Below are 24,465 nucleotides of genomic sequence, written 5' to 3'. Positions count from 1 at the left end.
ATCTTGAGTTGCAACGATATTAAGTTGTTATTTCTCTCTTTTTATGGCTTAATTTGTGACCTCATGCTGTGTGGTGGTCAGTACAGTAGATAATAGCAAAAAAAGAAGAAAAAAATGAAAGGATATGGAGGCTGAAAGTAGAAATATTGAGAGTATCAGTACCAATCGTAGTATTGGTATCTGGTATCTGATACTAGCACAATAGGATCGTACTTCATTTGTATTGTCAAAGTTTAGAATTCTAGCCCACTGAATTATGTTACGTAAATTATTATTATTATTGTCGTTGTGTTTGATTTTTTGATGAAAAATTATACCTGTAGCACATTTAAACAACAGAAGCTGACCCGAAGTGTTTTAGAGACAGGCACATTTTGAAATATGCCACACTGCTCTCTCCTACATAAGCTGCCTATATAGGTTAATATTAGCAGCTAAACATGAAAACAGCACAAGCGCTGAAATGTCAAATGGCTACAAAACACTGTAAACTGACAACAGGAAGAAGCGGATCCGCAACCCCCGAACGTGTGACTTTTTTTTTCGTACAGTTCGAGCATCATTTCGAGAGACGATCTTTGTGTTTGATCAGCTGACGTAGGAATGTACTTGTTACAAAACATTAGAAATTAGCATACATCAGCTGAGTGTAACTTGAAAGCAGAGGAGACAGAGCGTGTTATCAAACGTGATCAGACTGAATGTAGTCACCGGAATATGCCCACCAATGGATAACCCTGCGACCATCGCACCTGTGCAGAACGATTGTGAAACAGAGTAAGTAACTTAGCTTAATGCAGCCGAATACAACCATTCACAAAACGCTGCTAGTCGCCTTTAATCATATGTTACTTAAATCTCGGAAGACTGTCTGTATTCAGACGCGTTTTGGGCTCTGGGCGGGATGAACTGTAAGACTGTGCTGTGTCATTGTTTGTGAATCGGTCTCTAGCTTCTTTTAATGTAAAATGTAGATGTTGCCATGGTCTTTGGCACGTTCTGTGTGAAATTACTCTTGGAAACATAAAGGCAAATACTAGTATGGCAGAAAGTTATTTAACAGTTAGCTTTAAGTAACAAAGACATACAAAGTTATAGTAAAATGGTGGTAAGTGTAGTCTACTGTTGACTTGTGAAGGTAGGTCTAATAAGGTAATCATAAGGTAGGTAGGACTCTATTGGAGTGTCATCTGCACTCTTGGCTAACAGGTGCGTTCTAACTTGTTATTGGCTGACAACAAAAAGAGGAGGAACCGGGGTGAGTGTGACTTATCAAAATGACTCAGCAAAGCTAAACTGCCTTGTTGATTGGTGAATAGGTGAAAAGCTCCTGGGATGTACCTGATGTAATGATGATCCTGTCCTTTTGGTACCTCAGTGTAGAAAAAAAAACTATTATTCTAAAAATGAATGCTAATGAGAATGGAGGTAACCAGGATTTACCCCACCACCATCAGTCCTACAAGTCTGACTTTGATTAACAGCATGATGAAACGTGACTCTCGGCTCTGGCTCTGTACCACTCAAGTGTCAAGTGCATTATATATGCAACATTATTTGTATTTCAAATAATGATAACATTGATTTTACTTGCTTGGTTTTGCATCGGAGGAATTTGTATTGTGTTTCTACTCCACTATCTAATATCCCTTCATTCTTTAAATGTCTTTCTCTCATTCTGTCCTCGTCAGGACAAGTTCAGCTTGGAGCTGGTGGCCTTCCTGGCGCCCTACCTCCATGTCCCTTTTGAAGACAACTGAATCTAAGATTCTTGCCTGTAAGGATATGTTGATATTAGCTGGGTGATTACATAACAGGAAATGATATATAACTGTTTTTGTTTAAGGCTTTAACCCTAATGATTATTCCTCCTTGTCTGGTAACATCAGGTATTCAGAATGATCTATGGGCTAGATTTGTGACCCTACAAAACCAGTACCGGATATGGACTCTGACCATCACCAACAAGGCGGTTCGCAAACCTGTAGAACAAGGTAGAGATCTCAGCTCCCTTTTTCCTATTCTTTGTTTGATTATAAGCAGACATAGCTCTAAAGTATGAATTGTCATAACAATGGCGTAATACATCATTCTTTCCTGTTCCTGTATTGCCTGTAGTGCCTAAGACTCCACTGGTGATGGTTCATGGCTTTGGAGGAGGGGTGGGTCTGTGGATCAGGAACCTAGACGCCCTGAGCCGGTCAAGGCCCGTCTACGCGTTTGACCTCCTTGGTTTTGGCAGGAGTTCCAGGCCTCCCTTCCCTTCAGATGCTGCCAAGGCAGAGGAGCAGTTTGTGGACTCCATTGAACAGTGGAGGCAGTCTGTAGGCCTGGAGAACATGATTCTGCTGGGACACAGCCTGGGGGGTTACCTGGCGACCTCGTATGCCATTCAGTATCCATCTAGGTAAGAAAGCTGATGAAATACGCAGTCCATCACCTGTGGTCGGAATTACCTGTGGCTTACATTAGTCACCAGTATTTGAATTACGTGCGTCACATGTGTCATGTTGAATATTAACCAGGCGTGGCCATAGCAACATAATAAACCTGTTATGTTATTAAAGGCTGGCTGTAGCTTAATGGTACTGTATAGATATGAACAGTATACAAATCATCTTATATTACTGTCCTCAAGAAAGCAACAATTTCCAAAGTATAATCTGACTGTCCACTTTATTAGGTACACCTCTTCAGCTTCTTGTTAATAGAACTCTAATGAGCCAATCACATGGCAGCAAATCACCGCATTCAGGTATGGAGACGTGGTCAAAATAATGCTCGGGACCTCAAAATGGCAAAGAAAGATGATTTAAGTGACTTTGAATGTGTCATGGTTGGTCCAAATGGGCAGCAGTAAATTTTTTAGATAAAGCTACTTCTGGGAATTTTTTTCCTCTGGGATTAACAGAGAATGGTCCAAAAAAGAGAGAATATCCAGCGAGCGGCACTTCTCTGGGAGAAAATGCCTCGTTGATGCCAGAGGTCAGAGGAGAATGGCCAGACTGCTTTGAGTTGTTGGAAGGTCACAGTAACTAAATAAACAGTTGTTACAAATTATCCAGAAGAGCATCTTCACACAGGCTCACTAAAATTGGACAGGATAAAAGACGGGAAAATTGTTTGTTGAGATTCGGTGTTAGGGTCAGAATCTGACATAAACAACATGAAAGCTTGGGGTCGTTCTCCTTTGTGTCAGAAGTTCAGGCTGCTGCTGGTGTTCTAATGATGTTGGGGATATTTTCTGGGCAGGCTTTGGGCGTTTAGTGTCAATTAAGCAAACATCCAACACTCTGTCGACCATGTCCATCAATTTATAGTCACAGTGTGTCCTCTTTGTAATGAATAACCCACTATGTCAGACATCAATAAAAATGACATTTATTTTTTTAGCAAATTAAACTTAAATCTGCACTGACTAATATTTGTTGTGCTAACAGGGGGTCACGTTACTGTCTGTAATGTGAAAATGATCACCAACCTCATCAGCTTCCCTTTGTTTTTACAGCCTGTTATTGTGTTAAAGCTTGAAACTGTACTGTGTTGCTTCAGTCTCAGCCATCAGTTATTTCTCCTGTAATGTTTCATTTTTACCAACTCGTGACTTTTTTCTATAAATGAGCTATCGACTCATACTAATACATCGTGCTGTATGTTATCATGATTATATTCTGCTTTCTTTTTCACAGAGTATCACACCTTATCCTGGTAGATCCCTGGGGTTTTCCGGAGCGACCCAAGGTCCAGAACCAGCAGGGCCAGGGGACAGATGTGGTGAAGAGGCCGTCCCCTCCCCGCTGGGTGAAGGCTATCCTAGCAGTCGTTACCCTCTTCAACCCACTTGCTGTGATTAGAGCAGCGGGACCGTTGGGTAAGAAGTGCGAACATCCTTCTGCTGCTGCGCTGTGGCACGCGTAATGTTGCGACCTCCTTCTCACAACGTGTTCTGCATCCAGGTCCGGGCTTGGTGAACAGATTCCGTCCTGATTTCAAAAGGAAGTTTGAAGATCTGTTTGATGACGACACCATGACCCAGTACATCTACCACTGTAACGCACAAACACCAAGGTATGTGAAGAACACCCCCCCCCCCCCCCCCTTTTTAAAAATGTGATTCTGATTAGAGAGAAGTGATAACCTTCTCTTTCTCTTCCTCCATCCAAGTGGAGAGGTGGGTTTCAGGGCCATGACGGAGTCCTTGGGATGGGCTAAGAGGCCGATGCTGGATCGGGTTCATCAGCTGCCCACCTCCATGCCCGTCACTCTGCTGTATGGAGCACAGTCCTGGGTGGACAGCTCATCCGGATACAAAATGGCTCAGATTAGGAGCCACTCCAACACCAGAGTGCTGGTAAGTAGAGACACAAAGACAAGCATATGAGTCTAATTCAGCTTAATGTCATGTTGATATAATTAAACTCAACTTTGCTGTACATTCCTGCTGACTGCTCCTATCTGCTCCTCTGTGCAGCTGATAAATGAAGCCTCCCACCACGTGTACGCAGATCAACCAGGGGAGTTCAACAGAGTTGTTGAAAATATTTGTAAATCTGTGAACTGACATGTTTTTGGACTGAACTTGTTAAGAAAAAGTATGGCGATGGTCTTAGCACCGGCACTTTTGCATGTGAAGTATGCTGGGTGTGTCTGCATATTGAAATGCCATGATTTTGATTGTAGTTTCTTTATTGTAATAAGTTGTTGTTGTTATTATTATTCCAGTAAAACTCTTATATTTGTTAGAAAGGGTTTTTAGTGTTATTTACATTTACTTTTGACATTTTCATGAAGAGCATTAACCGAACTGCCAGTGCCGAAATATACTGGGTTGTCATATTCCTTTAACACTCAGTGGAACACGCACACGGCTATGGATGCACTGAGTTTATTTATATTTATATATTGGCTCATCAGCCACATGATTCCCGGTTCACACTTCAATATGTGCCTGACAATTTTTCTTTAATCCCTGCTCTTAATGTCTTCCTCATGTATCAATCAGCTGTATTTTGTAAAATGAAACCAGTAAAAGCTTATTTAAACTACCCACGAGTGATGCACTTTATTGCCCCACCAGCAGGGGGCAGTGACAGCTGGCATATTTTTTAGGTTTTATACTCTCAGTGGGTTTTGCCCATCAGCGGCACGACTGTATAGCGCAGGGGTCGGCAACCTGCGGCTCTTTAGTCCTTATACTGCGGCTCCGCGTGGTTTGGGAAATAAATTAGTATTTAGCTGAAGTGTATTTTATTTATGTTAGTTCTTTTTAACTTGTAGTTCTAAATTGGAAGATTATTGTGATATTGAAATATAAAAATAAAATTATATTCTATTATTTTTTTCATCGCTCAAAATAAGCGTCACACTCACGGAAGCCGATATACCCGCCGAAACGCCGTGCATTTATCGAGACTTTCAACTCCAGGTAGGCCAATTATGGATCTTCGGATCCACATTATGTCAGCAGCTGTTCTCCACCGTGAACTATGTTAAAGACAAACACCGCTCACGCCTGACAGATGACAGCTTACAGTCCTGCGTAAACTGACTTCGTACAGCCCCGATTAGCAGACGCTGTGCGCAGAGGTTCAGGAGCAGAAGTCCCATTGTAAACATATCACGGCAGACCGACGATGTTTGCATGAACACGCTTTTCAGCATCTCTTTATTGAACACTTTTCACACACGGTTGCTGTACGTATACAGCCGGCTGTAGCTTTTCACCTCACAGCCCGACATACACCACCAACAACACAACAGCACAGATAGCGCAGACGTAAAGGCAGCGATCATGATTGCGGGTGTGGCTCAGGTGCGTCCGCCTCCCCTGCAGCGGCGCTGCAGACCACGCCCCGCCGCACGCATTAACCTGGTAAAATACATATTTAGACAGAATTTTGCAAATATCTATTTTTAATTTTTCAGCAGCATAGTGCTTTTTTACCAATTATTTTTTAAAAGTCAGGTCAAGGCTCCAACAGCCCAAAGGCGATATAAGGGTGGCGACTCACAGCAGTTTTTGTTTGCTACATGGATCATTTTAGTTCAGGTTGGTGTCTTTCTTTTTGTTATATTTCTTTAAGAGTTCAAAATGTGTTGAATACATAAATAAAATGTAATTTTCTCTGTAGCACTTCATGGATTTCATAAGCAACACACCTTAGTTGTTCACACAAAGCATAAAGGTAAAAAACAATATATGCAGTGTTATCTTTATTTTAGATGTCAAAAAGTATTTGCGGCTCCCAGTGTTTTCTTTTGCGTGGAAACCGGGTCCAAATGGCTCTTTGGGTGTAAAAGGTTGCAGACCCCTGGTATAGCGGTTAGCATTGTTCCCTCACGGCAGGGGTGTACCCACCACCTACCCAGTGAATGCTGGGATAGGCTACACCCTATCCACCCCTGTCTGCGACTCCAAATGGACAAATTGACGAATGGATATGAATTATAAATATCAAATGAGAAAGTCACTTAAAATATATATATTTACCAATTGTTAGAACAGCCGTTTAAAACTGTAAAACTTACAAGTATATAGATTTAAATTAACCTGTAAAGTAAATGTAGCATAAAAATAAATGCAACTGAAGAAAAAAGTATATTTGTGATAAATCAGAAGTTGATTAAGTAAAAATACAGTTGTATATATTTTTGTACCGTGTTTGAAGGTGGTAATAAGTTAAGAAAAAATGTAACATCAAAAGTATAACAAATTATAAATCTAAACAAAAAACTTGATTAACAGCTATAAAAGGTAACTTTTTTTACATTTACTTTTCTTACTTTACTATTATAAATCTTAAACTTTTAATTTTATGTGATAAGTAATAAAAATTGTGCCTGAATGCAGAACTATAAAACATAAAATTAAAAAAATAACATTGTATTAATGTGAAAGGTAATATTACATCATCAAATTTGTGATAAAGTAAACGGTAAAACTGTTATTACATCTCTTTTTGGCATACTATAATTACCGGGACATTATACGCTACATTTAACATTCAGATGAATTTTAAAACCCCAGTTTTTTAAATGTGTCAAATTCCACCTCAAACTGTCCGACAAGCCCACCGTCACAATGCTTGATGAACTGGAATTCAGGAAATACGTGAGTTCATAGCACCGCAAGGAATATGATCTGACATCTTTCTCTGATGGCTTCAACGACAGCGATTACTTCCTTTATGAACTCGTAGATTTTCTAATGCCTTGAATGTGAAAGAGAGCTACAAATTAGAGCTGTTAAACGAGTCGAGTGACATAAAGGGCGCAATATTTCTCTGTGCAAAATGTTAAAAATATGAGCCACTGCCTTAGCACAGTCAGCTTTAAGTACCTGGGAATACATTACTCATCCTGATTGGTGAAACACAGTAAAGGTGTGTCACCCACCGTAATTTGTAAGGCTGAAATGAGTCACTCTCTCTTTTTTTGCGCCATAAAACATTGTTCAATTCCAGTGGAAAGGGGAAAGTTTCCTGTTTACTCTGTGAGGCTTACGTCACCTTTAACCAGCACAGGCTTGTTTAATAAAGAGCTGCAACATCATTTCAGTGTGACTTTTATTAAAGACACAGCACAGATGATACAAAAACCAAAACATTCCAGGTAGATAAATAGTTTAATGGTATTAAAATAGTTTCCTTCACATTAAACTTTGAGTGCTGAAGTAAAAGAGACAAGGAGAAGTTGAACTAAGGCTACTGTGGTCTCGTTTCGGATATGCAGACATTTGAGGGGTTTGGGTTTTTAATAAAATAAATTTCATTTCATTTGACAGTTGAAATAAGTGGTAATCCGTGTCCTTGCAGACGACATCATTTTCTGTTTTCTGAATTGGTACGTTTAAACGTTACATTTGCTAAAGTCAGCATTGTTCCCTTTCCAAGCACGTCACAGTTCCCTCCCTTCATATAAGCCATGTGAGGTTCATTTTGTCAGACAACGGTTTTCACATTATGACTAGCAACATATATAGTATTTACATTAGCTCAATGTTGCCTGACTTTCTGCACCTTCACAGGTTTTGTTCAGTGTCTTCAAATGGACTTGTTTTAGAAGTCTAAGGATACAAACCCTTGTTAGTCAAAAAGCACTTTGTCACACGTCTATTACAATTCTCCCACAGCAAGACACAAGTGTGAATTTCTGTTATTTAAAATGTAAAAATAGTAGTAATACTGATAATGCTACAGTAAATCATCTATTAAAAGTTTTATGAATATCAAAAATTAAACATTTTCTGCAGTAAAAAACAAACAGTATAGCTCAAGATACGGGAACCTAGCACACTTAATATGATGAGGCATTGTCAGTTGATATTTTATAAGAAATAAGTGTTGTGCGAGAAGCTGATCATTGTGGTGCCTTTCATTGTTCAAGAACAACAATGTCAGCCACTCCATGCACTTGTGAGAGCTGTTCACAGTCGAGGGATGCCACCAGCTTCCTGGGTCCTGGTTGGAAGGGGATGAAGTGCTCTGTCAGCGTCACTTTGGAGTGGGCGCCGACGTCACTGAGAGGGGCAAGATGAAATGAAACGTTAGTCTCGATACAAAAATGTTAGTGGAAGAGAAAGGGAGGCAAAAAAGAGAAAGACTTGTTCTTACCCCACGACCACCTCATGGCCCTCCTGAAGGCCCAGGCCCTCCACTCGGAACACCACTCCCTTCAGTGTAGATGGCAGGGGGTTGGTGAAAGTAATCTTGGCAGCCATCTCTTTACCGACAACGGCGTCTCCAATAGGCTGCCAGAAAAAGAGTTAAATTAGTCAAGAGGGATACCTGTTATGCATTTGTGTTAAAATAATGCTCACTGTATGAATAAGGGGGGAAAAAATGAAATCTTACTGTGATGGTGATGTCAGGTGTGCGAAGCCTGAAAGTTGTCTGGTTAGCTAGCACTTGCTTCGTTTCAGTGACTCTTCCACACAGGGTTAGCATGAAGGCTGCTTGATCCACCAGCTGGCTCTGGTATTGTTGGTAGGGCAGGACCCAGTCAATGGTTTTCTCTATGTGATGGGAAAAAAAGCAAATTTTGTTGTTGTTGTTTTCAATTTAAATGAATGCTTAGACATTTTGGAACAGCAGCTAGCTGCTAGTTAGCTTGGCTCAAGTAACTTCCCACAGGACGAGCTAGCCTAGCCTAAGCACAATGTAAAGGTTTCAGAAAATAAGTTTGATTTTCTGCTTCAATTTTCAGTTTGATTAAAAATGATCCTGTCCCCAATTTTCTTCATGACTGTGCATTTCCAAAACTCTTGTTACCTTATCTTTTTTCACATCTAAACAAAGAGCTGCAGTTATGAGTAATAAAATGACTGTTGCTTGATTTAGTATCACACAGTTTTATCTTCTTAGCCTTTATTTACTTTTTAGATTAAAATATTTGTTTAACAAACTAATTTAATTAAACATGACATAAAATGTTAGTATTTCGCATCTTCTACCTTTCATTTATGTATAAAGTTTTCCAGACCTTTAGAAGCTTGTTTTTTTTTTTTTTTGTGATGGGAGAGCAGCAAGAGCTAAAAGATGGAAGTTTTGTCGTATTATTTTAAAGCCTTGAGTTTAGCGTTTTAGCTTTCACCCTTGGGTTTGTTTTAAACCAGTCTTGATAAGCAAGGGAAAATCCAAACAAAAGGTAGCAATTGCTAATCACAGAGGTGGGGCTCTCCTAATCGCGCCAAAACGTATCATCTTTTTTACTCTAACTGGGCCTAGATGTTGCTAATTTCACATCAAATTGTACTGAAGAGGTTTTGACAATAACAACTAAGACCAAAACCCTACATAGATAGTGCAGCTTCATAATTGAGCTCGAAATCCAACCTTCATTAGGCGAAAGCTCCACAGGCATCTGTTCCTTCTTGATGGTGCCCTTCAGCACTCCAGTGTAGTACATGACAGCCACCTGGCTGTGGATTGTTGCCTGGCGGGGCTGTGAGCTTAGATTCTTCACCAGAATTTTCAACTGGGCATCAGCACCCATCCTGGGTCCCTCGCCATCCACCTTTACCTCCACTGACACATCTTCTGCCACTGGTGTGGAATAGACATCTGGCTTGCTGCCATAGCGACTTGCAGTCTCTACTGCAATGCGTTCTTCTTCTGAATCTAGTAGAGGGAGGAGAATGTAAGTGCACCTCATTCTGTCAGAGGTTTCAGGATTTACTGACATATGCAAGAGATATGGTGCACAGTGTTTCCAATGAAAACAAACAGAGAGCTATATTTAAAGAATTGTGGAGAGCAGGTGAACAGTTGATGAGGGTTGAATAAGTTCAACAAAATGATCTATAGAGAATGACAGGACTAAATCACTGCTTATTAAGATATTTCCAGGTGGTGCAGAAATGATTGTGTCTGTTTCTGGAACATCAGTCTAAGGTAGACTTACAATTAGACAAGTAAAAAATAGCTGCCAGTACCTTCTTCATGTTTGTACAAGGATGTGATATCTGCCCGCTTATCAGAGCCCACCGCTTTGGTGCTGATGCAGTGGCCGACAGCTTTCTTTTCACTGTAGATCTGTTTAAATGTGCCGTCCAGGTTTCTCTGCCAGTAAATTTTGTCACTGTTGACCTGCCAGAAAAATACCAATAAACACAATAAGCTCAAACAGAACAGGTTACCCTTTTTACATATGATTACATGATTCATCTTTTGCTGACGGTTCAAGCTGCAAAGACCACTTCTGAAATTCTTACATATCTATATCTAGTACATGCAAAACAACAAAGAGTTCAGTTCAAGAACACACACTCACCTCAGCAAAGACAAACGGCGTGTCATGTTTAAGGTAGACATGGCCAGAGCGGATGGCGTTCACAGAAGCAGGGCCACAGCGGAAGGTGCCCTGGCTAGTTTCCTGGGGAGTGGCGTCTACGGCCTGCCAGCCTCCATTACCTGGAGGTAAGTCTGGTCTGGCCATCCAGCAGTCATTCCATACGTGGAAATTCCTACAGTTAGACAGAGTTTAGGTATTTTGAATTTAAGTAAATTAAACTGTTCCTTTTAGGTTAATATAATAATACAATTAGCATGTAGTTAGCTTAGCTTAGCATAAAGCAGTTAGCTTGTTTATGCCACAATTTTGCACTTTAATTTTTTGTATAAAATGCAAAGTGTTCATTAGAGACTTTTGGTGGCATTTGTAGATATATCTTACTGACTTTGAACATAGCTGGCAATTTTTGTAGAAGTGAAACACATCTTAACAATTTAATAGGAATTAAGGATATGGGTTTAGGTTTTGTTACATTAGCTACATTCACAACATGTACCCTGTTTCACAGTTATAGTGAACGGGTGTTCAGGCAGTTATAGGGATATGGAAAATGCAGACAGAATGTCTAAGGGCTCTTGTAGGATACCACTAATACAGCATAAAAGAACACATAGATACAAAAAAAAGCCTATGCACTTTTAAAAGAAATTTCAACTTGGGGATTTTCAAGAACGCTTTAGAACATTTCTTTAGCATAGGTTTAGATGATTTTCATGGCAGGATGCCATTCTACGTAAAGCTCTATATCTTACCAAACAGAGTCTCTATTGAGGTAGTCAATTGGCTCCAAATTCTCATTAAGGTATACATCTGTAGTGAGGGATACGTCGGTATCATGTGCTGACTGGAAGTTGGTCACACTGCGGGAAGGAATGCCAAGGCAGCGCAGCACTAAAACCAAAGACACAGATAAAATTAAAATAAATTAAAATTTATTTCTGCAAGGCCATTTGATACTTGAGTTAGATTTTCAGATGGTAATACTTTAGGCAGCAAGGAATTTCATTATTCTGGTTGAATGAAAGCAACACATGTGGCTCTATCTGTGACAAATATAGATGGTATGTCAAGAACGCCAATGCAAGGTATTTGGAGTGCAGAAAAGCTATGACTTGCTATCAGGGGCAATATTATGTGCTAGGGTCAGCTATGCAAGCTTCCCTGGATGCACACACAGTGAATATGAAGTGCTCTATGACAGAGTTACTGTGAGAGCTAATGCAAAGACTGAGAAAAAGCCATGATTATAATAAATTTGTGGATTTGTAATTAAATTGACATCCACACCAAGACCCACTCTTGGGTATTCTTTGCAGCTTTTTTACACACACAAGCCGAACATACAGTACAATCCATTCACATGCCTTCTAAGGCTTGCAACTGCCTACTAAAGTTTAAGGTTTCACCACAGACACACTCTTAACTTTCACTCAGCCATCCAGCACCCTTGCTTTTGTTTTTTTCCTCATAATCACCTGTTGTAGTGATCCCAGAGAAGACCCAGCACTGTCCATATGACACAGGCGTTCCATTGGTCGAGTGGTATTTCTTCAGGATCTCCACGCTGCTGCTCCACGCCGTAGGTGAGACTCCGTCATAGTAATTACCTGACCAGTTTCCAACTAGAACACCGTAGTCATCCTGAGCATTTATCTAAAAAGGACACAGTGACACGGTCATTGCATTTCCTGTATTTTTTTCCTACTTTTTCTAGAAAAAAAGTCTTTCTTTTGTATATTAGCTCACCATGGCAGATATGACCCTGACCACGTTGACCGCATCCCCTCGACCAGATGGCGGAATTTCACTCTTCTCCATGATAAACAGACATGCTTCCAGGATTCCCTCATGAAACTACAATGAAGAAAAAAATTCACTATGAAACCAAAGTTTGGAGAATTGTCCTGTGAACACTGAATACTGTAAAGAAAAATGAAAACATTTTGTTTTTAAACAGAAATTACCAGCGACTGAAAAAAATGAAAATATAGGTACAGTTTAAAATAATTCCATCTTCAGCAGGAACAAACAGGTTAAGTGCCACACGGTCATAATCGTGTAATGATAGCTTAGAAACCAAGCTTGCTCTTCGTAGCTTGTACCTGTCCAAAATTCCACGTGCGAGCACCGATTTGCTTCTCCGTTCCGTAGTAAATCCTCCCAGTGTCATTCAGCACATACTCCTTCCTCTCCTCCTCGTTATCCAGGAACACGCTGTCCTCTAGAAACACAGGAATTTGCTCTTATTTAGGTTCATGTCGCTGAAAATGTAATCTTCCAAGAACAGGCTTTCAATAATACATGCACAGTTAAGTACATTTATGTGGTTATCCCTGACGTTCAGTCTAATTAAACCAGGGAATACAAGGAAACCCTTTTTTAAGTAGATGTTTTAAATTTCTTTTAATGAACGGAAACATTCGAGCCCCCCCTGTTTGTGAAAATGGCCTAAAATCCCTGCTTTATTCACCTCCTTTGTGACGGAACAACTCAAGAATGTGTTTTTTTCTTATTTATCATGTGAAAAAAGTTCCCAAGGCCAGGAAATGGTTAAGAAACACAATGACTGCATAGATCTTGCAGTGAGGCCCACGCTCACTTATGGGAAAAAGTCTGGTTTTGGTGACCTCAGCACTCCAGACTTGGGCGTGCGCCCCTCACCCGAGTCTATGTGTTTCTTTTTCCATCCCTTTTTATCTGTTACTGTCACCACCTTGAAAATGCCCATGGGTGGGGACGAGGAACGGGACAAAGAGAAAGAAAGGAAAAGCAGTAAAAGTAACAAACTGTTTGAGATGGACATAAGAAAATGCAAGTGGAAGGAAGAGGTTTAACAAAGTACGGGGGGCATAGGAGAGGAAGAGGGGAAGTTATGCTTGGGTGGGAAAAGAAGAGGAGGAGGAGGAGAGAGAGAGTGAAGCATAACATATTGTCTCGAGATTTTAAGGGATGAAGCTGATAGTATCTGGCAGCTGTGATAATTGTGGTTTTCATATCTTGCTAAAAAAAATTCCTGGAATGTGGGAAGAAATAGATTCACAGAGGAGGATGTTAGGGAGGAGGTCCAAGAACAAGACTGAAGGTCAGGTCAGCAGATAGCAAGAAAGGTACAAAACAGGGAGGGAGAGGCATAAAAACGGGAAGGAAATACACACGGAGGCAGTAAAAGCAAGGGAGAGGACAGGTTGTCACCAGCTGTAAGGATTTCTGCAAGCTCGCCCCATGGCGCTTCATACAGTAATTGTAGGATTTTGACTTTTATGAGTGTGAGGGAGAGATTGGTCTAGGGAAGAGGAGATTGAAAGAGGGAAAAGGAGATTGGGCATGCCGCCAAAAGCAGCAACCCCATAATGAAAGAGACACAGGCGTTTTATCACAACCAGGTCCACTGTTTTTTCTTTTATTTTCTCTTTTATTTTGCTGCTTTGCAAATGCGCTTTTTTCTGTCGAATATCAAAGAAAAAAATAGAATTTTGGGTCTAAGATAACAGTTCTGAGAATGTACAACATGACACTGTACGGTTGAATTTCTTAGTGGAGCTTTGAATAGGGTTAAGATTAGCAGATGCAAGCAAGGGCCAGGCTTCACATAACTTATATCAAGGTAAAAAAGCTAAATTAGACATTTGGTCCCTCTTGCTGGCCACTGGCAAGAAGACGATAATAATTCAATTCAATTGTAGTTATATAGTGCTAAATTGGAACAAAAGTCACCTCAATGTGTTTTATATTGTAAGGTAAAGACCATACAATAATAATATATGAGCAAGCACTTTGGCAACAGTGGGAAGGAAAAACTCTCTTTTAACAGGAAGAAACCTCCTGCAGAACCGGGCACAGGGAGGGGCGGCCATCTGTCCTGACTGGTTTGGGGCGAGGGGAGGGAGACATGACTCTGATTATGGGATTTCTAACTGAGAGTTTAATTTGGAAGACATAAAAACTCAGGAACCATGCTGCTTTCACCAGCCCAGAGAAGCTTTACCCACCATGCCTGACAAGTTAGCACCAGTGCTGACCCCTGTCTTTCTAAGAATCACACACTCGCAATGCTGTCTGAAGCTCAGCATGTCCATCATGCTGAGCTTCTGTGCCATTGTGAGCTTTCTGTAAAGGCATTTTTTTTCCTTTTTTCTCTTTGAAAGAGGAAAAGCCCCTCTAGCTGTTGAACCCTTCAAAGAAAAATGTTTTCTGCAGGAGTGAAAGGCTACATTGTAAGTTTAACCCTCTAGGAAACGGCAAACATTGAAAAACTATGAAAGAAAGTTTTTTTAAAAAAAGTCAATAACAGACAATTTTTTATTTCAATGTCTTATTATACCAAGAATTCATATCAAACCAGTTCTACTGAAAAAAGCACAGGACACAAGATTGAATATCACATGAATAAAGCCACATAAAGAGAATTTGAAATATTCACAAAAAATACTCCTTCAAATAAATGGTAATGTATTATCCAAATTAGGAAATAACATAAAATCATTAGGTGACAGTTTCATCCCCTAAAACCATTACAACTATCTGCTGTTATATTTAGACTGAACCTCACTAGTCCAGATTATTTGATGCTGGTCAAAGTTATGACACAGATAACTGGTGTGGTAATCCTCCAGGTGGTGTGGTCCTTCATCGTTATTTGTCATCCATCCATCCATCCATCTGATCACCCATCCATCCATCCATCCATCCATCTGATCACCCATCCATCCATCCATCCATCCATCCACCCATCCACCCACCCACCAATGTCACTGGGGCAGCAGTCTCAACAGAGATGCCCAGACCTCCTTCTCTGCCTCTGCCAGCTCTTGTGGAGGGGGCTTTCCAAGCCAGTCACACACTTAATGTCTCCAGTGTTTCCCAGGACACCAGGGACAGACGGCCAACTTCTGGAGCTTTATTAGTAACCGAAGCACCTAAAAGTGTTTTTCTTTTCTTTCAGCCATCTCCACTACTTATAGTCCACCCTGGCTTCATTTCCATTGTAGTCTGTGCTACGTGCAGCATTTTTTCCGCTTTTTCTGAATGTATTTTTCTCTGCTGTGCCTCCGTTCTGTAGAAATGTTCCCAATTTTCTTGTTTGTTTTCTTAAGTCATGGTGCTTTCAGCTCTTTGAACAACAGGCATTTAGGCATACACAATTAGCAATCATATCTGCATATTGAATGACCCCGCTAAAGGTCTCCCTCATCTTACACCCAAACTGTTTTGATCTCCAATGCAGGTGAAAGTCGTGCTCTCACTTGTGGCTAAACCAAATACGGCAGAAGTTTTGGTCCAAGCCGGGGGAGTTGCATAACAGACCACAGTCACACACAGTCACGCTGTTGCTATTCATGGGAATAGCAACAGCTATTCCCATGTCAGTCGTGGACTGACTTGGCTTTATCACCCAAGTGTAATATTATACCAGAGCTGCTCTAGGAGATTAAATGGCTATACAGGCATCCATTTTATCTGAGTATTCGCAGTTAGACAGATGGAATCTGCTGCTCCCAGATGCTGCTCCCAGAAAAATATTGACTTTTTCAGATACTCAATTCTACCTAAAGCCTAACATAAATCCAGATAGTAAGTAATTCATTTCTGGAATGTTATGTAAGGTCACACGTCTTCTCTTTTTTTATTTTTCCAATCATCTCTGAGTCGTCTTCTTTCCTTCCTCTCTTCCACATTCCCTGGCTTTAATCCACCCACACCCACCCCTGCCTTCCCTGTTCCCATTGGTGCCAGCTTACCTTCACACCAAGGGTTGAAGAGCATGACGATGTTCTTGCTGGAGGTGTAAGTAGTTGTGGCGTCGCCTTTGAGCGAAGAAGTTGTCACAGTGAGCTCGTAAAAGCCGATCACAGCGTTGGCTGGAGAGTTGATTGACAGCTTGATCTTATTGCCGTTCTGCTCTACAATTTTGGCCTCCCAGCGTTCGTCTTCCAGGTGCTTCACCAGTGGAATGATGACATGGGTCCCTTTGGATACCAAGGGCAGGGAACCTACACCAAACAGATACATAACCATATTATTCCCTTTTTTAAAAAAATTTATTTGTATATTTCTACTCAAACTACTAATAGTCAAAGCACTTGTTTAATAATTGAAATCCTTCTAAAAGTTGCAGAGTTATTAACTAAGGTTGAAATAGGACCAGGCTGTGCTCTTGAAGATGTTACAGCGAGTCAGAGTATCCAGGCTTAGTGTTGTGCTTGTTAACATGAACAGGTAAAAATGGAGGCTGAAGCCGGACTGTTCATCACTGATCTATCACATGCTGAAGTTCGGGCTGCTGGGCTGGGGTTAGCATTCACTCTTTATCATCACCCTAGGTTCTTGGCTAGCTTTGTGTTAGCATGCTATCTGTGCAGATGCTTGCAAAGAGCTGAAGTTGCATTATAGTATTATGTAGTTATTTATGTTCTGGACGCAGTATGCACTTTACCATCAGTTTATGCAATAAAGATAAAAGTAACGTCCATAGCTCCACCATTTTCCTCCTCTTGACAAGAACTGAAGTCAGCTCAATGTAGCATGTTTTTTCTTTTTTTTCTGTCTGGGTTGTGCAAATAATGAAAAAGCTTTGTAATGCAAGTGACAACAAACTTGTAATTACTGGATTGTGTAAATATAATATGATAGAGCAACATGTTACTTTGGAAAGCGTTACATTCAACACTGATTGCGATGACAAAGGATTTCAAAAATAGTTGTAAACAACTGCAACTATTTTGCTAAAATGCTGCCACCTTGTGGCAGAGGTTCTTTTCAAATACACTTTATGAAGAGTTATGAAGAGTTTTTACAAAATGTACATTTAAATTCATATTCATGGCATTCAATGTTTTAAAGACAGTCAGAGAATTTGTTTTTTAAATTTAAAACTTGAGTCAGGACACTGTTGTTTAGCTTTGCCTGTGAGCGGCCCTGTGGCAAATGTTCCACACATTTAGTTCAATTTAAATTAAAATATAGTTAATCCAATTTTTCCCCCCACAAAATCTAATACTCGACTTGTTGCACAAGAGCAACAGATTCATATAGAAATAAGGGTATAAATGGGAGCATGTGTGTATTTGAGTGTACTGTGTGTGTATGAGTGCATGTACATAACCTTGTCAAGGATGTGGTAAAATATCTTTGCTTTATGTTTTTGAATGAAAATGTAATCTGCACAGCTCCAAAAAGTGTTTTCCTGTTTTCGTTTATTTGTAATTATAAGCTAACCTTGAAGATTTTGATCAAATAAGGCAGCAGCAACAACAGCAAAGAGACCTCCTTACAAAATCTGGTTGCAAACCTTTTCACGTCTCAGTAATTTTATGTTATTTCCAGTGTATGGCAACCATTCCAAACTGTAAACCACATGCGTATAATAGTCTTTGGCCCAGCTATGTGTGGGTTCCAAGAGTAAACACTACCGCGGGCCTGGAAAACCTCCAAAGCTCCAGTATGTGCACATCCCCACAGAAAGCGTGCACATTTGTGTGAGTGATTATTTAGCTTTAATGTTCCTTTAAACATGTTTTTGTCAAGGACTAGCAAATCCATTAGTTAGATTAAAACCCTCTGGATGTTCTCCTCTGAGCTGCTTGCTTTGTGCAACCCTGCTGGACGACCATTCGTCCAAACAGAAATACGGAGTTTACCAAGAAACCATTGTTCTCCATTTGACCGCATCCAGGACACCCCTCCCTTCCTCTCTCACCTCTGAATACTTTTTTTTAGCATACTTTTTTTTAAAGCATGAAAATGATGAAAAACAGTGTCTCTTTTCTGCTCAAAACAACAGCTTTGAAAGCTTTACTGATAAAAATCACTGCTTTTGGAGCAACACTTCGAGCCCGTTCCCTGCCCACATTGACACTGATGGCAGCCAGTCTGCTGAATGTGGACAGCTCAGACACTTACATGCAGTTTGTTTCTTTTTTCCTCCCCTCTCCCCATGAAGCTATCACAGCAGAAGGAGCAAATCACTTCTGGGTGGTGATGTATTGCCAGAGTGTGTAGCGTGAGGTCTGTAAATACCACAGGGAGGTGTCCAGTGTCCCGTGGCCTGGAAACTGTTAAGACTGCGGGCTGCTGGGTGGAATCCAGAACTTGTTGTGCAGCCATGAGCTGCTGCTGAAATCAAACGTGCTAGCTATGCACAACAGTTGGACCGTATTTCCCATGATTTGAGCAGTCGCTGGTTTCTTTCTTGTGTTTGCAAATGCAGCTAATTTTGGTTAAAAGGCAATCCAACAATTTTAAACGCAAAAAAAGTTTACAAATAGTTAGTGGCACTTTTCCTATGAAAAATCGAAAGCAGCGTTTTATTGGATGACTTACCTTCCAGTAACGTCAGCGTTAAATGTTATCTCCCACATGCAATGTTTCCCACATACACTTAATTACAATGTGCATCTGTTACTTTTAAAACTGTCTTTTAAATGGCTTAAAAAAAACTATTGATCATACTCATTGTTACAATTTTTAATTCATTTTTCTTCATATTTTGGTTTTAAAAAGATGGACACTGTCCAGCCACTGGCTTCATACCTGTTTTCAGCTCCAGGTACAGCTTGTCAGTGTCAGTACTGAAGGGCCTGTTGAGCTCAACCTCTATCTGGAAGGTCTGGCCTCTGCGAAGGATCAGCTCATCCCCGTGATACAGGTCAGTGTGATGCTCCTGTCTGTTCTGACCTGCCTTGGAACTCAATAGGTCCACCGAACACACTGACAGCTTCCCTTCTAACAGGAGAGGGTTGAATATCAGATTTGATGCCAAAAACAATGTGATGTTTTCACACAGTTTAAAATAAGTGTCGTTACCATCTGTTTCCTTTGCCTCTCCGTTCTCGGGCTTCGGCTTGGGGGGATCTACGACGGCGGCAGGGGTTGGGAGTTTGGTGAATTCCACCTTATCTGTGACATCATATGAGGTGGTGTTTGGGTGCTTACAGCAGCATGGGCACATCTTTCTGAGCCACCATAGACAGCCCCCCTCCTCCTGCTTCTTCTCACCCTCATTCTGGATGGTCAGCTCCACCCTTGTGGGTGGGGCTGCTCCGGGGAATCGCCCAATCTCTGATGTAGTTCTTACTGTTAACCGCTCACCTGGCATTCTGGAAAACACATGAAAAAATGTTAACTGTAATTCTAAAGAGAAGAATTTTGGATACCGATTATATGCACTATTCTCTGGTCTTTTAATTCACTAAAATTCAATTTTCATTCAGTTTTATTTTTTTTTATCGGCCAGTTCCCAACATATATATAGTAAAGTAAAGACCCCACAAATAGAAAGAAAGGAGATTAATTAAGTACACATACAGTTAATATTTTATATCAATTAACTGCTCACAAGTAATGAGAGGCCACAGGCAGTCCAATTTATTTCATATCTTTGTAATAAAAACAATGCGATGGACTAAATGAACAGTTTCCTTGTTTCTTAGTTTCATTCATTACTACATTCCTGACATGGACTCTACTCGGCTGCAAGTCCTTGCCAAACAATTTCGGGGAATTTCGCCATTCGTCCTTCTTAGGTGCTCTGCGTGAGCAAACATAACTGCTACGAGCAGCTGGATTCAATCTGCTGCGCCTCAGCTGCTGGAGAGCAGTGTAGCCGCTGTGCTCGTGATGTCTTTTTGCGTGCACATTGACTGCAAGCGCAAGTGGACAGGGTCGTGCACCTTACGAGCATTTATCATACTGTCACATCCCCACCCTCATACACTGCACTAATAATCACAGTGGAATGAGATCGTTAGTCTCTTTGAGGATTGGCCTGACCTTCCTCGCTCGTTCTTGTGTTTACTAGAATGCAAATCTGAGGGAGGAGACGGTTTTCCCTCAATCCTTCTTTTGGTTTTACCATCTGCATCTTCGCTCTATCAAAACAAAATCACAAGCTGTGTGTGACATGCAACTTTGCAAATGTGAACGCTATTTTGTTTTTCAAAAACAAACCATCAGTGAAGTTTTGTTAGCACATGTAAACTGTAATGAGCTGCAGTGATGCACATTGTTGGGAGAAAACAGTGTTATTAATGAAACGTTAATAGCAGACACGTGGTTTATAGAGCAATACAATTCAAATAGCCATGAACATATATGTATGTGCATGTGTGTGCTTGTTACCAGTTCTTACTGGTGAATGAACTGGTTCTTATATAGCTCTTTTCTACTATACTTGAGCATGTGGCTTTCACCCATTCATTTATTAATTCATCAAAAGCACTTTATTTCTACGTCTGAGTGCTTTTTGATCTAACATTAGCATACACAGTCAGAAATGTGGTTGCTCAGTATGTTGCCCAAGGATACTTTAGCATACCGACCTGTGCAACCAGGGACTGAACCGCTAATCTTCCGGTTACTAGATGATCGGCTCTACCTTCTGATTCACAACCACCTAAACATGAGCCACCGTCAGCAGAACATGAGCATCTTGACTTCTAGGCAATGTTAATACTTTTGAACTTGAACATGAACTGTACTGTAGTTAACTAATAATATGCTCCTTAGCTTTGGGGGTAGCCCTAAGTTTCCCTATAAACAAGATACAAGGTAACATTTAGGGCTTACTTTGGAGATCATTTCTAGTTATAGTGAGTGAGCTGTGATTGGACAGTAGTTAATTTGGGGAGGAGTTACCACACATTCAATCATTTCTGTACATAACTTCAGCATACCAGTTTACAGGTACAGGTTTGACCGGTGAAATAAAAAAGCATTACAGGAATGTTTAGATGATAACGCAGACAGATGGGAGCTGCTGATCCAGTGTGGCTGAGCTGATTTTCAAGGGTAACTATTTGCATGTCACGACACAGGGTGGAAAGGGCAGAGGTCAAAGGGCAGACAACAGCTGAGGAAGAGGGAGGTGTGCCTCATAGCCTCAAAGCTTTTAAAATCAATGCATGCACACCATCTGTGTGACGGTCACGTTTTGTATTTTTTAACTCTGTGGCTTCCTGAGTTCATCTGAATCCTGACGGAAGATGATAAAGCTGTATGTTTTTCACACAGTGACCTCACCCAAAGCTCAAGTCGATACTGTTAGGCTCACTGAATATGAAAAAAAGGAAGCGAGGCAGAAAAACAAACACCCTCCATATGAGCTATTACAGGATCTTTTGAAACATAACTAAGTAAACAAGCAACTTACAAGCGTTTTTTGTCCTTTTTAAAATGAAGCCTTATCTTCCTTTTGCACCAAGATGGTCTAAAATTGGCCAATTAGAGACATCCACTGAACCCCCTAGAACCATGAAAAGTCATTTCACAAGCCTAATTTTTTGGCAGCCTTTCTCTTCCCTTGCTCACACTCTAATGCACAAACTTAAAATGATCTATACTGTAATACAGCCATCAGCCAAGCTTGAAATGAAGTATTCTTCATCTCGTCCTCCCTTTGCTACTCTCACTACCACTCATATCACTTTCTTCCATTGTACTTTGCTCTGTATCTCCGCAGTCCTGCACTTTTCTTCCAGTTTTTGTTGGCATGGCTGGTACGCCTACTAGGTCCTGATATGCCCCCCACAAATTTAACTTTATCTTGTCTGCAGCAAAACCAGATTCAACTGGCTTGTTTGTCCAGTGAGTTTGGTCCCATGTAAAACTGACTGATTATTAAACTGTCGCAACAAATTCCTGGAGTTCCAGTGTAATTTTTTTAAGTACATAGAGATATTGCTTAAATCCTATACACTACACATCGTCTAGGTCATTGAGAAAAGAAAGGGATGAGCTGCAGCAGCTGGCTGCCAACCAAAAAGGCTGAAGCCATGAAAATACCTGAACTAATTGACTGTGTTTGTTTGTTTTTAAATGAACGTAGAAAACGTTTAAACAACAAAAATGCACTACTACTTTCTACTGGACACAAATTAGATGAGGTGGCTAATTGTAATGATGAACATAGCCCTCAAATTCGTGCTTTCCTAACTTGTTTTTCCCCGTGGAGAAAGATCCAGTAAGAGTTTAACTGTACAACAAAACCAAGAAAGAATGCGCACAACTTTACGCCTGTGCCTGTGAAAGCGAAATGTGAGTGGTTGAAAAACTTACTTTCTCTGTATGGATTCTTCTTTGGATCAACGATGAGACCTGGATGTCGTCGTGAGTATATTTCTCAGCCTGTGAGAACTTTTGGAAACTTTTCGTCTTAATGCGCTCCGTTCGTGGATCAGAATTTTAAGGGTGCCCTGGAATGTCCTGCGCGGTACTTAAAGCTGACACACACACCCCTGTTTCACACCGCTTAGCACCACCGCCCCGCCCTGGTTTGAAGTTTCCCACTCCCAACAGAAGGTGCAGATGACGTTTGTGCGCGATGCGTCAGAGAGCATAGAGTGGGACAAGGCGGAGGACCCAAATTTTCGTTGTGCAACACTTAGCAAAACTTTATCGATGGAGAAAGACAAGGGAAGGTGACAGACAGTGAAGAGGAGAGATAAGGACGGCATGCCTGAAGAACTATTTTTTGTGTCTGCTTTATACGGCGCATACAATAGGACCAAAAATAACAAAAATCTCATGGATGTTTTCAGTTATGAACTCAGGAAATCCGTCACATTCAAGAAAGTGCTGATTTAGCCAAACTTTCTCTTCTCCTTTTCTTGATTGCTTTACAGGAAAACCTCAAAGTCAAACCCATTCTGACCTCTGACCGCGCAAAGTTTGAACTTCCTAATAACCAAGGCATAAGTTAATCCCGGGATAATTGAACACCTATTCGAGGTTTTATGACTCATTGGCCAATACAAGCAAGCAGAGTGAATAACTGAAGTTGCATCAGCAGCTTTGTGGCTTGGCAGAATAGAATTATGAAGTCATACCAGATCGTGGTGATGATGGCACAGACAGCATAAATAAATATCAAAACCTGCCCTCCTGTGTCAATCACCATTAGATGGTTGGTTAATCAGCTACATCTAGAGGAGAGAAATGCTCTCACAGGCTACAGTAAGGCATTACAAATTACTTACTATTACTTAGAATTAGGGCTGCCATAAGCAAGCAAAATATTTAAGGTGATGTTAAATGTAAATGTTGGTGTTATTATTATCAATATATCCTCAAACTTGTTTCCAGATGAAATTGCAGATGCATAAGTTTAACCTTTTAAAAATGTGGTGCATATGTTGATGTATACAGTTTGATATTCTTGTAGCTCAATCCACGTTTAGGCGATAAAGTATATCACTTTTTTTCTTCTATAGCTACCATTTCACCTGACATGTTGTGTACTGTATTTAAATTTAAAGCAGTAACAGACATTAGAAGTTACTATAGCAATGCCGGGGGTTTTCCTAGGCATGACAATTAAGTCACTCGGTTCCCCTCTTTTATAATGGGAGAACCTCTGTAGTATTCCAGATCTTTGGAATTTTTGTGACAAATATGAGCCACTAAGAACAGCTATTTTCATACTTTTCATGTTCACAGTCAAAACATTCAGCCATGCTGGAAATCATTAGGACACATCTGTCCCCGGACCACACGTGTTGCCAAGTTTCATTGCAGCTAATCTAATTGTCAGTGAACATGTGAGCTTGTGCGGATACAAGAAGTAAAGTCTGGGTTTTACCTTAGGAAGAGCATCCTGATGTTGGTTTACAAAGTTTTCAAATTTTGGTGTGAACCTTCCTAATTCTTTATTTTTTTTTAAAGATATTCAAGACTGAACTT

At 40.5% G+C, this 24,465-nt stretch overlaps 2 protein-coding genes across 2 annotated transcripts; one reads left to right on the top strand and one right to left on the bottom strand.

The window, feature by feature from the left end:
* Positions 1 to 446: 446 nt before the first annotated feature.
* On the top strand, positions 447 to 5,045 carry abhd4 (abhydrolase domain containing 4, N-acyl phospholipase B). The gene is made up of 8 exons (XM_006802733.3): positions 447 to 777; positions 1,692 to 1,777; positions 1,890 to 1,994; positions 2,119 to 2,407; positions 3,690 to 3,871; positions 3,957 to 4,068; positions 4,165 to 4,351; positions 4,472 to 5,045. Exons 1-8 carry the CDS (start codon positions 728 to 730, stop codon positions 4,559 to 4,561), a joined length of 1,101 nt encoding a protein of 366 aa, XP_006802796.1. The 5' UTR covers positions 447 to 727; the 3' UTR covers positions 4,562 to 5,045.
* Positions 5,046 to 7,551: 2,506 nt separating this feature from the next.
* tgm1l1 (transglutaminase 1 like 1) lies at positions 7,552 to 23,070 on the bottom strand. The gene is made up of 14 exons (XM_006802732.3): positions 22,843 to 23,070; positions 19,594 to 19,886; positions 19,321 to 19,512; positions 16,530 to 16,781; positions 12,894 to 13,012; positions 12,538 to 12,645; positions 12,267 to 12,444; positions 11,544 to 11,682; positions 10,771 to 10,963; positions 10,433 to 10,586; positions 9,834 to 10,118; positions 8,853 to 9,013; positions 8,613 to 8,749; positions 7,552 to 8,518 (listed from the first exon to the last, which is right to left on the bottom strand). Exons 2-14 carry the CDS (start codon positions 19,883 to 19,885, stop codon positions 8,374 to 8,376), a joined length of 2,355 nt encoding a protein of 784 aa, XP_006802795.1. The 5' UTR covers position 19,886; positions 22,843 to 23,070; the 3' UTR covers positions 7,552 to 8,373.
* Positions 23,071 to 24,465: the final 1,395 nt, after the last annotated feature.

This window comes from Neolamprologus brichardi, chromosome 18, assembly GCF_056152115.1.
Source record: "Neolamprologus brichardi isolate AB-2024 chromosome 18, ASM5615211v1, whole genome shotgun sequence".
Taxonomy (NCBI): domain Eukaryota; kingdom Metazoa; phylum Chordata; class Actinopteri; order Cichliformes; family Cichlidae; genus Neolamprologus; species Neolamprologus brichardi.
This window is presented reverse-complemented; position numbering and strand designations above follow the sequence as displayed.

Coding starts and splice junctions, on each gene's coding strand:
- abhd4 (XM_006802733.3), top strand. CDS start 728: ATGGATAACCCTGCGACCATCGCACCTGTGCAGAACGATTGTGAAACA. Junction 2,408..3,689: donor GCCATTCAGTATCCATCTAG/GTAAGAAAGCTG, acceptor TCTTTTTCACAG/AGTATCACACCTTATCCTGG. Junction 4,069..4,164: donor TGTAACGCACAAACACCAAG/GTATGTGAAGAA, acceptor CCTCCATCCAAG/TGGAGAGGTGGGTTTCAGGG.
- tgm1l1 (XM_006802732.3), bottom strand. CDS start 19,885: ATGCCAGGTGAGCGGTTAACAGTAAGAACTACATCAGAGATTGGGCGA. Junction 19,513..19,593: donor AGAGGCAAAGGAAACAGATG/GTAACGACACTT, acceptor CTCTCCTGTTAG/AAGGGAAGCTGTCAGTGTGT. Junction 10,587..10,770: donor CGCCGTTTGTCTTTGCTGAG/GTGAGTGTGTGT, acceptor TTTTTCTGGCAG/GTCAACAGTGACAAAATTTA.